At 60.0% G+C, this 14655-nt stretch overlaps 1 protein-coding gene across 1 annotated transcript; it reads left to right on the forward strand.

Annotated features, from left to right (window-relative positions):
- The first annotated feature begins 2455 nt into the window (after positions 1-2455).
- Positions 2456-13095, forward strand: ARHGEF16 (Rho guanine nucleotide exchange factor 16). The gene is made up of 14 exons (XM_059829969.1): positions 2456-3019; positions 3708-3759; positions 4266-4435; positions 4943-4999; positions 5515-5675; positions 6783-6935; positions 7576-7705; positions 8417-8491; positions 9644-9736; positions 10408-10562; positions 10954-11163; positions 11567-11640; positions 12178-12279; positions 12742-13095. The coding sequence occupies exons 1-14, from the start codon at positions 2465-2467 to the stop codon at positions 12879-12881; spliced, it is 2127 nt and encodes a 708-aa protein (XP_059685952.1). The 5' UTR covers positions 2456-2464; the 3' UTR covers positions 12882-13095.
- Positions 13096-14655: the final 1560 nt, after the last annotated feature.

A 14655-nucleotide genomic window follows, 5' to 3' on the forward strand; every position in this document is an offset into this window, starting at 1 on the left:
TGGCCTCACTGGGCAGCTGAGTTAGTGGGCGGCTGTCGGCAGCCTGACCTTGGATCCTCTTTCCCCCGGTAGCTGCACCTCCGGGCAGAGAGCGTGTGGTACCAAAGCATCCGAAACCGGCGGTTTACGCGGCCGGAGGGGCTACGGCAAGTGTTATCCGTGCCGTTGGCAAGGAACAGTCCCTGGCCTGCTTGAAATAACGGGGTGTCTGTTGCTGGTCGGACCCTGAGGATAGTCGGAGGCGCGGTGGTTTGTGACCCGTTGGCAGGGTGGGGGGACGATGCCGACTACTCCTGTAACCTTCAGCGACCTTGGTGAGGAGGCTGCCGGGAACGGGGGATCCCGAGAGAGCCCGGGGCTGGGAGGGCGCTGCAGCGCAAACACCTTCCTGAGGAAACCTCAAGGAGCAGCAAAACCTGGTTTTTCCTTCGCTTCGGTGGGGTCTTCCTTCCTGCTGGTCCCGGGCCCCGCAGGGCGCGCAGGAGGTGAGCGGAGCGCTCCCCGCCGCCGAGGTGTCCGCGGCACCGGCTCCGCCACCGGGAGCGGGCCTGAGCGGCCCCGGCTCGGGGCAGCGGCAGGGGGCCGGAGCCGCCCGGACACCCGCCCCGCCCCGCCCCGGTCCCTCCCCGGGGCGGCCCCGCGCCCGCCCCCGCCGCCGCCGCGCTGGGCTCCGAGGGGCGCGGGTAGGTGCGGGCGGCGCGGGCCGGGCCGGGGGGGCTGCGGCGGGACCGGCCGCCCCCCGCGCGGGGGCCGCGGGGAGGGACCGGGCCGGGCCGGGGGCGGCGGCGGCCCCGGGCAGCAGCGCCGGGCGGGCGCGGGGCTCCGGAGCGAGCGGCTGCCGGGCGCCCTCCGCAGGAGGCGGCGGCGGAGCCCGGCAGAGCCCCGCGCGGGGACCGGCTCCTCCGCCGCCCCCTCCCCGAGCCGCGCTGCCCGCCCCGGCCGGGCCCGGAGGAGGCGGATCCCGGCGCGGGGCAGCGCCTCTTCCGCGGCGGGGGAGCGGCCGCGCGGGTGAGGAGCGGGGGGCTCTGCGCGCCCGCGGCCCGGCTGCAGCGGCCCTTCCCGGCGGGTCCCGGCGGGCGCCGGGCGCGCCCCGGGCGGGGCGGCGGCGGTGGCGGGCGGGGGTCCGAGGGCCCGTCCCACCGCGCCCGCGGGCCGAGCGGCCCTGGCCCGGCGGAGCGGGCCCCGGGACCGGGGTGGGAGGCGCTGGGAGCCGCAGCATCGCCTGCCCTGTGCCCGCGGGCTGCCGAGGCGGGGCAGGGCCCGGCGCGGCCCCCGGCCCTCCCGGGCGCAGGGCGAGCGGGGCGATGCCGCAGCACCCACTGCCTCCGAAGTCGGGTGGGCCCGTTTCTCGCTGCTGGGGCCCGTGCTTAGGATAGGCTTCATCTGCAGCCGAGGCGGGGTTAAGAGTAGAGTGCCGTGCTTTGCTCATCCGCAGGACGTTTGGCAGGCCTCTGGCCAAGAGGCACGTGCCCCTCATCCAAGGACAGGAAGATAAGCAGCATCTCGCTCAAATGAGCTCTTGTTGATGGGTCTGTTTTGTGCTTCTGCCAGTCATTGATGCAGGGAAAGAAGTTCAAGTCTTGGTTTCTGTTTCCTGGTCCCTGCCCTTTGAAAAGGAACAGCTCGGAGATGGCCAGGGCATACAATGAGATCTCAGTTGAGAGAAGATAAACCATAGTTTTTCCTCAAAGTATGTAACGGGGTAGGCAGCGGGCGTAAAACGCTCTGTCAGATGTTTGTTCTGTAGGTGCACGGTAGGTGGTGTGGCACAGAAGGAGGTGATTAAGCTTAACCCCGAACAAGGAGTGTTAGGGACTCGGGCAGGTGTTTTTGCACGCGGTGTGGAGCCGCTCCTCAGCGCGGTTTGGGACAGGTACAAGCTTTGAGGAGAGCAGGGCTCGCAGTGCGGCGCCCGCCGGGCTCTTCACAGCGCGTCAGCCTGGGGGAGGTGGAGGCCAGGGAGGTAAAGGCTGGCTCTGGTGGCTCAGGCCGGTGGCACCCCAAGTCCCCGGAGGGGATTAAGAGGGGACATGGAGATGCAGCAGAGGAGAAGCGGGGCTCGGCAGCGCTCCAGGCCTGCCCCGGCTGCCACTCAGGTGTGAGCCTGCCTGGTGCCTGCTGCACGGCCTGGCTGCTCCCCGGCGCCTGGCCGCGTCCTGCACTGCTCTGCCTGAAGCCAGACGTAGGCGTCCGGAGCCGCCAGCCCAGCCCCTGCGCACCAGGCGGCACCGAGAGAGGTGTGCGGGCAGTGAGAGCATCACGAGTGCATCCGTATGGGCTCTGCCCGCACACAGCACCCGGGGAAAGTGGAGGCTGGGTCCTGCACTACCCCAAGGGTCCCGGTGCAAAACCGTACGCTGGCCGTGGCTACGAGTAAATGCCCTCTGCCTTACTGGGGAAAGTCGTTCCATCTGTCTGTCTGCTGTCTGTCTTACACAGCTTTCTGGTTCCCTGTGCCGCCACCATGTCTCGGAGCCCCCCCAGCAGCTCTGTGGATGACAAGACCTTTCTCCTGGAGTACCGATGCCACCCCGTGCGGCCGGAGCCCCCCAGCCCGACCTCCCCCGCCGGGAAGCACAGCTCCGCCACGGTGCCCCATGCTGCCCTGCTCTCGGCAATGGGCTCTCCCACCTCGGCCGAGCCCCACCGCATCGTCCTCAGCACGGACAGCCCGGCCGCTCTGAAGGTGGGAACCCAGCAGCTGATCCCCAAAAGCTTGGCTGTCTCCACCAAGACCAAGAACAACCCCTCTCGGCACCAGAGCTTCGGGGCATCCGGGTCAAGCCGGGAGCTCCTGGGCCCTGACCCGAAGCGGGCGTCTGTCCCCAGCCTCTCCCTGGATGTGGAGGTGGAGGATGATGGGGGGGGGCCCCTCAAGCGCAACCTGAGGAACATGTCCTACCGCGCGGCCATGAAGGGCCTGGGCGCAGAGCCAGAGTCGGCGAACACCGTCCCCTCGCTGAAACCCGTGTCGGAGGAGGGCAGCGCCCTGCCTGCCCGCAGCCCCGGCAGGAACAAGGTGGGTTTTGCACCCGTTGTCACCCGATTGCTGTCGGGCAGGGATCGAGCCCCCGCTTTCCTGGTGATGAGCTGCTGCCGGGGGATCTGCAGAGCCTTTTTCCTGCAACTCCTGTCGGTTACAGCGCTGGGTGAGCCCCGCATGAGCTGGCTGGGCTTGCTGAGCCTGGTGACGTGACCCGTGCCTTGGGAAGCCTGCATGTCACCAGCAGATGCTGTAGGTCCCTGGAGAGCCCGGAAATAGCTGACATGGCTTTCGAGGGGAGTGTAACTGGCTGCTCCGGGGCGCCCGCTTGTCAGCAGGCGGCTGCAGGCGTGTTTGCAGGGTGGGGTTGGCCGGGTGTGTGGCTCCGAGGTGGCGGTTGGTTGTACACAAACATGGGTGAAGCAGGTCTGGGGAAAAGGAGACTCCAGTGCAGGCAAAGTCCAGGTGTGAGACAGATAGATGTGAAAGGCAGTGGTGTAACAACAAAATGGTTTAGATCGTGGCCCCGATAAAGCAAGGTGAAAGCTGAGTCACTTCAGTAAGGCAAACAAAAGCTCAGACAAAAATTGGGCTGAAAGAACAGGGTGATATTTGCTGACTGGCCGCACGGGTAACTTCTCCCCATTCCTGAAGGAGCTAGATGCTTCCCAGGGCCGCAGAAATACAGTAGCTGCAGCGCATTCTCCTCTTCTTCCTCTTGCAGAGAACCTTTGGGCGGAAGCGGGTGCAGAAGCGTGGTGGCTCGTTCAAAGACCGTGAGTGCTGCCTCCCATCTTCCCAAGAGTGCCGGCTCCGGCATCCCCTCTGCCTTGCAGGGCACCAGGGTGCTTCTCAGCGAAGCAAATCCCTAGAAGTCCCTTTGCCACGTGTGCTGCTGCTTGTCCCTGGCCTGGGGCAATTGCTTTTGCCTCCATTTCCCCACCTGCAAGAGGAGCATTGCAGCCCGGCTTTCCCACTCCCCGGGGCGTGATGACGCTCAGGCTGCTGCCATGCTCGCAGCTGGAGCGCTCCCAGCTTTGCTCGCTCTGGGCAAACAGGAGAGAGCTGTGTGCAGCGCGCTGCCTGCGGGAAGCTGTCGGGAGCAGGAGCTGCTGGTTAATTGGCGCTGTGCAAAGTCCGACCTCAGCGGGGAGGTGCTGGCCCCGGCTCGCCGGCGCTCGGGGCAGGGCTCTTGGCCAACGGGGTGAGGCGGTGGTGGGAAGGGAAGCCATGGGCCGCAGCTGGAAGAGGCTTCGGTGACCTCTTGCCTTTTCCTCTGCAGAGCCCCGGCTGTATCAGGAGATCCGTGAGAGAGGTCTGAACTCCGTCAGCCATGAGTCAGATGAGGATTTGCTGGAGGAATCCATCCCAGAAGAGCCGTCCCCTCCGGATGCCACTATCGTGGTGCGGAGCTATCGCCCGGCGCAGGTGACCTGGAGCCAGCTGCCGGAGGTAGGGGCAGCAGCCCAGCCCAGAGGGTCCGAAAGGCCCCGCTTGCCCTCGCCGTGGGCTGCTCCCATGCTCGTGCCATGTTGCAGCAGAGCTGCCTGTGTTTTAAAAGCTCTCTGAGCTGCCGAACAGCGAGTGGATAATTCTGCAGCGTTGGTCTTTGCAATGGGATGTTCTGGGGCCGTCCATCCCGGGCTGGGACACGTGGGTTCCCGTCCAGGCGCATCGGGATGCCGGTAGAGCCGCTGCGGTTGTGCTTGCGAGAGGTTCACCCACCGACGGGGGGAAGGCAGGTGCTCCTGCCGGGTGCCTGGGCCTTCCCTGCTTCCCTTGGCGAGAGTAACCGCTGCGGGCTGTGGAGCCGTGGGAGGCTGCGGTGGGAGACGCTGCCGTGGGGCGGCTGGCGGGTGGTGGGGCCCCAGGCACGGCCCCAGGCACGGCCCCAGGCCGCACTAGAGGGCGTGCGAGGACCGCGGTGGCCAGCTGCTCATCCCGGCCTCTCGCCCGCAGGTGCTGGAAGCGGGCGTCCTGCAAAAGATAACCCCCGAAGAGCGCAAGCGGCAGGAGGTGAGAGGAGCCTTAGACATGCCCGGGAACGCGACGTGGGCGCCGAAGGCAGCGGGGACACGCGTGGCTGTGTCCGAGCGCTCTCGCAGGGGTCGGCTCAGAGCTGGGCTGGGTTTGGGCTCGGTTTCAGCTCCTGCGTACAGGGTTTATGGTGCTGCTGGTTGTTTCCAGCAGCTCTGGGACTGGGCAGCGCTGGGAGGGCTCACCCGCGCGTCTTGGCGGGGAAGCAGGCAACTCCTTCAGATGCTGATGGGAAATAGCCACTGGAAGGGAAAATGTCTTAGTGGTGTGGCATATTAATGCCTGAGTGTACTAAAACATGCTGAAGTTATTGGTTTAGGCCAGGCAATGCAGGAGATGATACAGGGAATGCCGTACCATGGGAGCAAAGTCCTTTCCAGTGGCTTCGTGCCAAGCAAATGTAAATGAGATACAGGAAGTTTTAATTCACAGCCTTGTTTAGTCAGTAGTAGTCCAGTTTGTGTTGATACATCTTCGCTGCCCTGCTCTTCCAGGCAATGTTTGAGATCATCACTTCTGAGTACTCCTACATGCACAGCCTGAGCGTCCTGGTGTGCCACTTCATGAGGTCGGAGGAACTGAAGGAGACCATGACTCAGACGGAGCACCACCACCTCTTCTCCAACATCAGCGACATCCTGACGGTCAGCACCAGGCAAGTGGGGGCCATCGGCGTGGGGTTGGGCCCAGGAGGAGGGACTCCGGAGCTCTGTTTATTTGCCGTGTGAGAACAACCGTCCCTCGGATTGTTGAAGGTACTGAGACGTCCCACCTATTGCCCTTCTTCCCAGTGCCTTGTGTCATGGCATGCTCCCCTGCAGTGGCTTCCTGCTGTTACATGCTTGGGACCGGAATGTGTAGTTGAAGGGTCTGTTACCCCGACGACACCCAGTTTTTTAATGGTTATAGTGGTGGTGCTCTGTCTTGCGGCTGCAGCTGGGCACCAAAAGCTGGCTGAGCCCCCGTCCCCACGCCTGGGACACTCCCGTTTGCCTGGAAGCTCCTCCTTGGGTATCCTGGCGCTGCCGCAAAGGTGGTGCCTCCCTTTGCCTCTGGGCTGGTGAGAGGGGGCAGGTGGAGCCGGTAGCGCTGTGGCTCAGCCCCCCGGCTCCAGCCTGGCCGCGGCGTGGCCGAGAGCAGGGCACGGGGTGGCCAAGCCACCGCAGCGAGCGGCTGCTTGTTCCGAAGCACGGGTGGGGGATCGCCTGGGTGCCGAAACTGAAACTGCACCTTCAAAGAATTGGTGTAAGCGTGGCCTTTGCTCCCTGGGAGTGGGGGAACAAACGCCTTGGGAGCTGGTGCTCGGGGCGGCCGGCAAGCCCTGTCCGTGTGGGAAAGCATCAGGAGGAGAGTGCAGGCGGAGCTGCGGCAGGCCTGGGAACTGCCGCGGGGGCGTTGAGGGCTTGTGGCTTCCCGCAGCTGGGCAGGAGCGGCCCTGATGGGGCAGAAACAAATCCTCCTGGAGAGCTAAAGAGGAGGGAGGAGGGATCTCACGCGGGAACGGAGGAAGCCTATGCACCTGGGGGCTGGGGAGGTCGAGAGCTGCGTTCCTGTCTCCGCAGCGGAGCTGCTGGGAGCTGCGCTGGGGACGTGGGTGTCTCAGCTGTGCAGAGCTGACCCCGTGCAGAAGGGATCGAGGGCCTCGTCTCGTCTGGGAAAACTGGGGAAAAGTTGCAGTGGGAACATTGTTAAACGTATATCTGTTCAGTTTGTCCGGCCCTAACGAGTCATGCAGTGAAGCTATTTGAAATCCTCTCCTTAGCTTCTTTGAAGACTTAGAGAAGCGACACCAGGAAAACCTCCTAATTCCTGACATCAGTGACATAGTGGAAGAACACGCCTCCAACCACTTCAACCCTTACGTCAGCTACTGCTCCAATGAAGTCTACCAGCAGAGGACACTTCAGAGGCTGCTGTGAGTACTGCTGTGCGCTCAGGCCTTGGCCTTGCAGAGGAGTTGCCTAGGAGGGGTCTCTGGGCTACAGGGGTGCTAGCTGGCTGGAGATGGGACCCCGACTTGCCTGTGGCTCCCGCAGCCTGTGGTTGCATCCTTTTCCTTAAGGAAGGCTGTCTCCTTTCTGAGCAGAGTTCAGCTCCAAGACCTCAGTGTGTCTGTGTCGGGTGATTAGGACGTGACTTGTGTTGTGCTGCGAGGAGGGTGCAGGACGGGGATAAGTGGGGGTAATGCTACCACATACTGAAGTCAGATGGGTCTTGCCAAGGTCAGTAACACGTATGGGGTGTGTTAGGGACACGTATGGAGGCTGTTCCTCTCCAGATCATACTGGTGGTACAGGTCAAGTTTGTGTCCACTGTTGGTACATCTGCGGCTTTACCCGCCTTCTGGTGGACTCAACATCTCTAGGTGCTTTTCCATCACCTGCGAACGGATCAGGCCATTTTCCACCCCAGCTGTGCGCTCTGAGCTCAGCAGACTGCCGCTGAGCACCAGAGGCAGTGCTGTCGCTGCGCTGCATTTCTCGAGCACAGAAAGCTGCTGGAAAATCTTGATAACTGAAGAAGAGAGTTAATGGAGATTTCTTGTCCTGTTCCAGAACCACAAACCCCTTATTTAAAGAGACCTTGAAACAAATTGAAAGGAAACCAGAATGTGGAGGCCTGCCAATGATATCATTTCTCATTCTCCCTATGCAGAGAGTTACACGGCTTCCTCTGCTGTTAGATGTAAGTAAGTCACACGGTGGCATTGCTTGGCACCTCTGAAGAGGTGACTGTGTTATTCCCTTCTTCGATTTCCTGAGCCTGGGACAGCCTTCTGCTTGGACTTCCATCCCTCTGGGAGCCGAGGCTGGCATGCCCGAGCCTTTTTTCAGGATTTAGATCCAGAGCGATCTGCTTCTTGCGGGTGTCAGATGTGCAGCTTAAAGCTTTGCGAAGAACGCTTCACGTCTCGGTGCCATCCACCTGAGTGACACGAGGTTCTTCCATGCCCCGTGATGTGTCTGGATACCCAGGGTGGGGTGGCACGAGCGTCCCGTCTCATTCATGGTCAGGTGGCCCAGGAAGGGAAAGCAGGTCTTGCACAAGCTTCACTGAAATCAGCACTTCTGGACCCAGCTGCTCTAAAGAGCAAAGCTGCTGGACGTGGGATTTCTAGTAACTGCTCCCGGTCTGTAACAGGCTGCGGGGGTGAGGGCCAGGGGGATGCCCGGTGCACGGGCTGACAGTGATGCTCAGGCACGTGTCTGATGTGAAAGCCCCAGAAAAAAACAGATTTGTAGCTACCAGCACTGTTGAACCTTGCTCGGAACGCTGTCCCGCTGCCAGGCTGACCCTTTGGAACAGCTTGAGCATGTGTCACATCCTGAAATCCCAGATTGATGCACAGTTCTCTGTCTTGCAATATCACTAAAGCATCTTGTCTTGACATTCTAGACTGTCTGTCAAAAAACAAAAGCATGCACTGCAGCATATGGAGCTGCCACCAGAGCTCTGAAAGCCATCAGCAAGGTGAGGCCCGGCTGCCAGCTCTCCACCTTTCCTCCTTCCAGCGTGCCGTTCCGTCACTCTGGCCCCGAGCCTGCCGTTCTGGCCTCTGGTTTTTCCTTCTTACATCAGTTCACTTGAGATTTCTCTGCTCCAAATAGCTGTTGGATGTACACGTCTTCTCCCTTGCTCACCTTTTTCACCTGATCTTGTTTTTTCCTTTTTCTTGTAATCTTTTTTTTCTTTCCTCTTTGGCCCATCTTTTGTCCTCCCCTTCGGTGTCGTCTTCTCCGTCAATGCTCTCCCTTCTCAGAACCTCCCTCGAGGTGACGGCGAGCTGTGACGCTTGCTTGCCGTGGTTTTTGAAGATTTAGGCAAAGAGCGGTAAACAAACAAAGAGCAAAGGGTAGAGGAGCGAAGGAACAGCGGGAGCAGTGGCACTCGTGAGCCATGCGCTGTTCGTGCTCCCGTGTCTCTTCTCCATCTGCTTTCCCATCTGGTGGTCATTCACACAAGGCGATGCACCATGGAGATTACAGCCACCAAAGCGGCGGTGGTGGCTCTCCCTTTTGTCCCCCGAAAGACCGGCACTTGGCAACACGCTCCTGCCGCTCGCGGTCTGTCCCGCTCGCTCAGCCGGCGGGGGAGCAAAACGCGCGCCCTGGCCGGGCTGCGCTGGACCGCCCTTCCCGGGGCTGGCGGGGCGGCTGGCAGAGGTGCGTCCGCTCAGGAGCGGCACCGCGAGGGGCCGGGTGCCGCGTGGCTGCCCTCTCGGCAGCACGAAGCGTGGCGTTGCTTCGCCTGCCTGTGGAAGGGTTCTGTCCTCCCCTCTAACTGTTCCATCAATCGTCCTCCTGTCTTAACCTCCTCTCTTCAGATGATTAATTCTTCCTCTTCATATTGCTCCTCGGCGAAGCTCGGTTTTGGTGCGGTTTCACTTTGGTCCTTCTCCAGGCAGAGGAAAGGTGCTGTCTCTCTCCTGGAGATCTCTCGTGGCAGGAGAACCTCCAGCTGCCTCTCCCCAAATCTGGCGTGAATCCTGTGTCAGGACTCGGCTCTTTCTCCTGTTCGGGGAAGCGGGGCAGCCGCCCGACCCTTCGCCGGCAGCACTCGTGCTGGTGCAGAGCACAGGTGGGCTCAGCGTCTTGCCATTCTCCGCTTCTCTTCTTTTTCTAGCTGGTTAAGAAGTGCAATGAGGGAGCTCGTGCTATGGAGAGGACAGAGCAGATGTACACCCTGCAGAAACAGCTGGAATTTGGAAAGAAGAAGGTGAGGACTTGTGGCAGTCGGGGGAAAAATTCTTCTGGGGTGTGCTGTTAGAGTGGCCCATCCCAGGTGGAATCCTTCCAGGAAGCCTTGACCAGCTGGAGCATCACTGCTGCCACGAGCAGCGTCACTGCTTCATGCCTGGGGTGACCGTTGTTTCCTGCTGTTCTGACTTATATTTAAGTTTCTGGGCACTCCCCTGCCAGCTTGGAGGGTTCAGCAGAGTGGTCCTGGATAATCCACGCTCCCTCATGACCCCCCACTTTCTCCTCTGCCTCCCTCTGTGCTTTCATCTGGTGAAAGCTGGACTTGCCCCTGACAAGAGGAGGTTTTACCTGGGTGGATCAGCTGGCAGCGATGTCTGCCCTTGCTGTGTTGTTCCAGACAGACACGGGGCTTTGTCTCTCTGTAAGGACTGTCAGATGTGGGCAGTAAAGCCTTGACATTGTGCCCCACTGCTGCAGTTTGGGGGGCTGGAGCAGGGCGCACGGCTGCTCCGCTTCCCCACCTGCCTCCTGGAAAGTCTCCTGGAAAAGATGTTTCAAAGCGTGTGATGTGTCCATCCCAACTGACCCCAGGGTCCACTGCGAGGTCAAATACAACTTCTTGACTTGATTTTTGCCTGCCACTTGTGAGACAGGTAGTAAGTCAGACTTTTTCCCGATCCATTTCAGCCTTTTCCACTGATTTCTGCTTCCCGCTGGCTGCTGAAGCGGGGGGAGCTGTACCTGCTGCTGTCGGAAGAGGCAGGCATCTTCCGCCGAGGTGCCGGCAGGCTCTGCTACCTCTTCTTGTTCAACGACGTCCTGATCATAACCAAGAAAAAGAGGTAAGGCTGGGGGGACCCCTTCCTTTCCCTAGAAAAGGACTAGGGGGATTAAAATCTCCATTTCCCAAGCAGCATGTAGCCTAAGAAATTATTGATATTTCCCCGTTTTGACCTTTATTGAAGTGTCCCTTGTTAGCCAGAAAAGAAGCGTCCGGCTCCACAGCCCCTGGCCCTGCTTCTGTTTGTGGGTGGCCGGCAAGTCCGCAGAGCCGTGTCCCAGCCCTGGGTATCAGCGCATGTCCTCACCGTGACGGTTGAGGACCATGGGTGATGCCCGCTGAACTTCACCCGCTGGGGCTCTGAGCCGGCGCTGGGAGGCAGCTCGGTCCCCGCCAGCAGCATCCGCTCGCGGCTGTGCGTGGCTGAGGTGCCGATCCCGTTTTTGCCATAGTGAGGAGAGCTACACTGTCATGAACTACGCCACGCTGGACCAGATCACAGTGGAGAAGATCGAGAACGCAGACCCACCATCCCCACCTCCCGGCAAGACCGGGAGCGGTGGCACAGCCCGCGGCACAGCCGGCGGGCACCTGCTCCGGGTGGTGATGGAGAAGGACAGTGAGGGCAGGCGGGAGGAGATCGTGCTGTCAGCAGAGACACTGTGAGTGGCCTGGTGGGATTTCACAGGGTGCACATTCTTGCTTGTGGGATAAACTGGTGCCCTGGAAATCCCCCTGAGGCTTCCGTGAAGCACCCTTTCCCTCCCTGCTCCTCCTCCCAGAAAGGGAGATCTGCACAGCCTTCTCCCCTTGCTCTGTTTCGTGCTCTCTCTTAGATTTCCCTTATAATTCCCATATAATGCTTCCCCTGTCCAAATTTAAGCAAAGCGGCTGGGCAGTGTGCACTGCTTGTGAAGTATCTTTATGTTGAATGCTCTGAAACAATGCTTGTCTAGTCTGACTTCCCTGAAAGCCTTCAACTGGCTGGGAATTTCCCAGCTATTGCCGGCAGCACGGATGCTGTCTCTAAGGCTTTCTTTGTAATATGGGCTTTCCCTCTGCCAGGAGTGACCGGGCCCGGTGGATTGCTGCGCTGATGCACAGAGAAAAGGAAAAGCCTGACTCCACTCCTAAAGGAGGTACCAGCGTGCAGGGATTAGCGGTTGCACTAGAGCCTGAGCTTTTGCAGGTGCAGGTTTTCCCCCTGTTCTTACCTGCTCCTGCTGGAGAAGGGGCTGAGGACGTGTGTCGATGGAGGGGAGAGCTCAGGGTACCATAACTTGCTCGTTAGGAGTTGCCTCCCGTTAAGTCATCAGTCACAATAAACCTTAAATACATTTCCTAGGAGGCACAGTGAAATTCCAGGAATGCCTCGGGCTGTCAGTAAGAAGAGATTTGGCTTCCCCTTCCCGTGTGCTTGGAGGGGGCGGCAGGAGAGATGAGGGGCAGGGGCAGGAGGGGAACGCAGCACGACTTGCTGCAGAGCCCCGGAGGGGTGGGCAGCCAGGCCGGGCTGGAGCGGCTTGCCCAGCGCCGGGAGGGCACCGCCGAGCAGGGTGCCGGCCACCCCGAGCAGGGTGCTGGCCACCCCGAGCAGGGTGCCGGTCACGCGTGCCGGGCTGCGGCTCCCGGCCGCGCCGTCTGACTGGGTCCCTGCTGCCTGCTGTCCCCTGCAGATCTGAGCCAAGTGGAGATCACCCGCGCCTACCTGGCTAAACAGGCGGACGAGATTTCCCTGCAGCAGGCTGACGTTGTCCTGCTGTTGGGTGGAGAGGACGGTAAGTGTCGGCGAGCGGGGGGCTGCGGCTGGGGAAGGCTTACCCTAGGCAGAGCTATGGGGGGGCGGGAAGCTTCAGTCATCCCAGTGAACTGGGATTTTAGCAATTTTCAGAAGCCTCCAGGAAGCCCTCGCCACGGGCAGGGTCCGTGGCGCTGGCTGGTGCTGTGGCCCAGCAGATGACAGCGGGTCCCCGGAGGCTGGTGGAGGTGGCACTGCGTTACTCACCAGCCATGCTGTGCGCAGGCTGCGGGCGGCAGCCGGCAGCAGAGACCTCGGCAGTGAGAGCAACGACCCCAGAACAGGCCGTACATCAGAAGCCTCCTCCCCTGCGAAGCTGTCCCTGCATGACTCTAGTTGGCCGCTCCGTGGGAAGGGGAGCAGTGCAGCCCTCTCCTTCCACGCGCATCCCCAGGAGCAGTGGCCCTTCCTCCTTGTGTGACCAGCTCTGTTCTTCTCCTAGGCTGGTGCTGGGGTGAGAGGCTGAGGGATGGTGAAAGGGGCTGGTTTCCCCAGTCCTGCGCTCGGCAGATCACCAACCGCACGGCCGTGGAGTGCAACGTCCGCCGGATGGAGCGGCTGCGGATAGAGACCGACGTGTAGGCATACAGCCAAGGAAAGATGCCTCTGTCGTGACTTGCTTCAGGGGTCTTCAAACCTCTGCGGACTGAGCCCATAGCGAGAAGGGAGCGGGAGAGCCTTTCTTCTTGACTTCTGTTTGGCTTGAGCACTCACAGGCGGCAGATCTTATCATTCAGGACCAGTCTTTGTAGCAGCCATGACAGCAGCTAATTAATGTGCGACCTGGCATCCAGCGCTCCTGGCCAACACTAGTATTAATGGCCTGGAACAGGCTTCAAGAAGCAGCCAAGGTGTTGGCTGAAGTTGAAAAGGCTGCGGCTGCGTTCTGGGCTCCATGAAGTGGCTCATGCTGCCGTCTCTTTCCCTGCTGCCGTCTGGGCCATTGCTGGGTGGCAGCGGCTGCACATCTTGCATGGGAAGACCGGGGCGTGGGGAGAGCATACCTCAATCGAGAATTTTTAAGAACTTAAATCTGAATGCTAGGCTTATTCCTTGGCTCAGTTTTTCCCTCCCATTTCTTTTTTTATTCTTCCCCACCACCACACCCAGCCCCCCCAATTATTCCTGGTTCTTTTGACCACAGCTGTGACCTTGGCAGGGTGAGGCGATGCCCGCCGCCTTTCACTCACTTGCCAAAGTAGCAGATGCCAGAGGCTGGTGCGGTCGGAGCTGTTCTCATGGAGTCGGCTCTAGGGCCAGAAATGGGATGCTCCAGCCAGAGGGAAGCAATTTGCAGGTCCTACCAGACGAGCAAGCCGGGAGCAATGCTGCAGCTCCCGACTGCCTTTCCTGTCTCCCGAGGTGGGCAGACGGGTGTGCCCAGGCCGAAGGTGGGGGTTCAGCCCCCCTGGAGAGGGACGTAGTGATGGAGGTTCAAACGCCATCCTTCCCAAGGCAGTGCCGTCCCCTCTCCTCCCCTTCTCCCCCAGAATTAGCACCAACAAGTGATTAACGAAGAGGGCCAAGACAGGGTAGTTCTTTTGTCATAGCTGAGCAGTTTGCATCTGGGTTTTTCATGAGTCAAATGTTTAATGCCATAGGGCCTTCGGGGTGATGGCGGGAGCCGGAGCCGGTCTGTGATGCTCGGCCGGTCTGTGACGCTCAGCCTGTCACACCTCGTGGAGGGGAAACGGCAGTGATGATTTTGGGGTGAGGCAGCTCCCCGCGCAGTCTGGCTTTGGATTCAAAGGGGCAGCATTGTTGTAATGTGTCTGTTTTGATTAAACTGTTAAAGGATTAAGTGGATTACCAGTAAATTCATGGATCCCAATGAAACGCATGTTCTCCTTGCCCAAAGTGGAACAGCGTGCAATGTCAGCAGCACCGGTGGGTCCCTGTGTTCAACCTGTTAGTGGTGACGGGTGTCCCTGAGCACCGATGTCGGATCGATGCCAAGGAGCCAGGTTTCCCCACTGTGAGCTCTAAAAAGAAAGCTTCAGTCTGATGGCAGCATCCTTCTGGCCTCTGCTTGTTCTTGACATATGCACATCTCGGGAACAATCCTTCAGAATAGCTGACTGAAAGTCTGCTGTCAGCTGCAGCACATTTCAAGTGTAATTGACTGGGAGAGTCCAGATAAAGAGAAACCCAGTGAGGCTTTCTGTTTATTTCTCTTAACTGTGGGAGAATTTAAATTTTTCATCAGTGCTAAATTAGAGGCGAGAGGATCCAAAAAGAGAGACACTAGCTGCACGAAGACAGGAAGCAAACAAACTGTATTAAGAAATATGAACAGGAAAAAAAAATCATGATATAAAACATATAGGTACAGAGTTGCTGTGGTCTCATGCTCAGA

The sequence above is a fragment of the Gavia stellata genome, chromosome 27 (genome assembly GCF_030936135.1).
Source record: "Gavia stellata isolate bGavSte3 chromosome 27, bGavSte3.hap2, whole genome shotgun sequence".
NCBI lineage: Eukaryota > Metazoa > Chordata > Aves > Gaviiformes > Gaviidae > Gavia > Gavia stellata.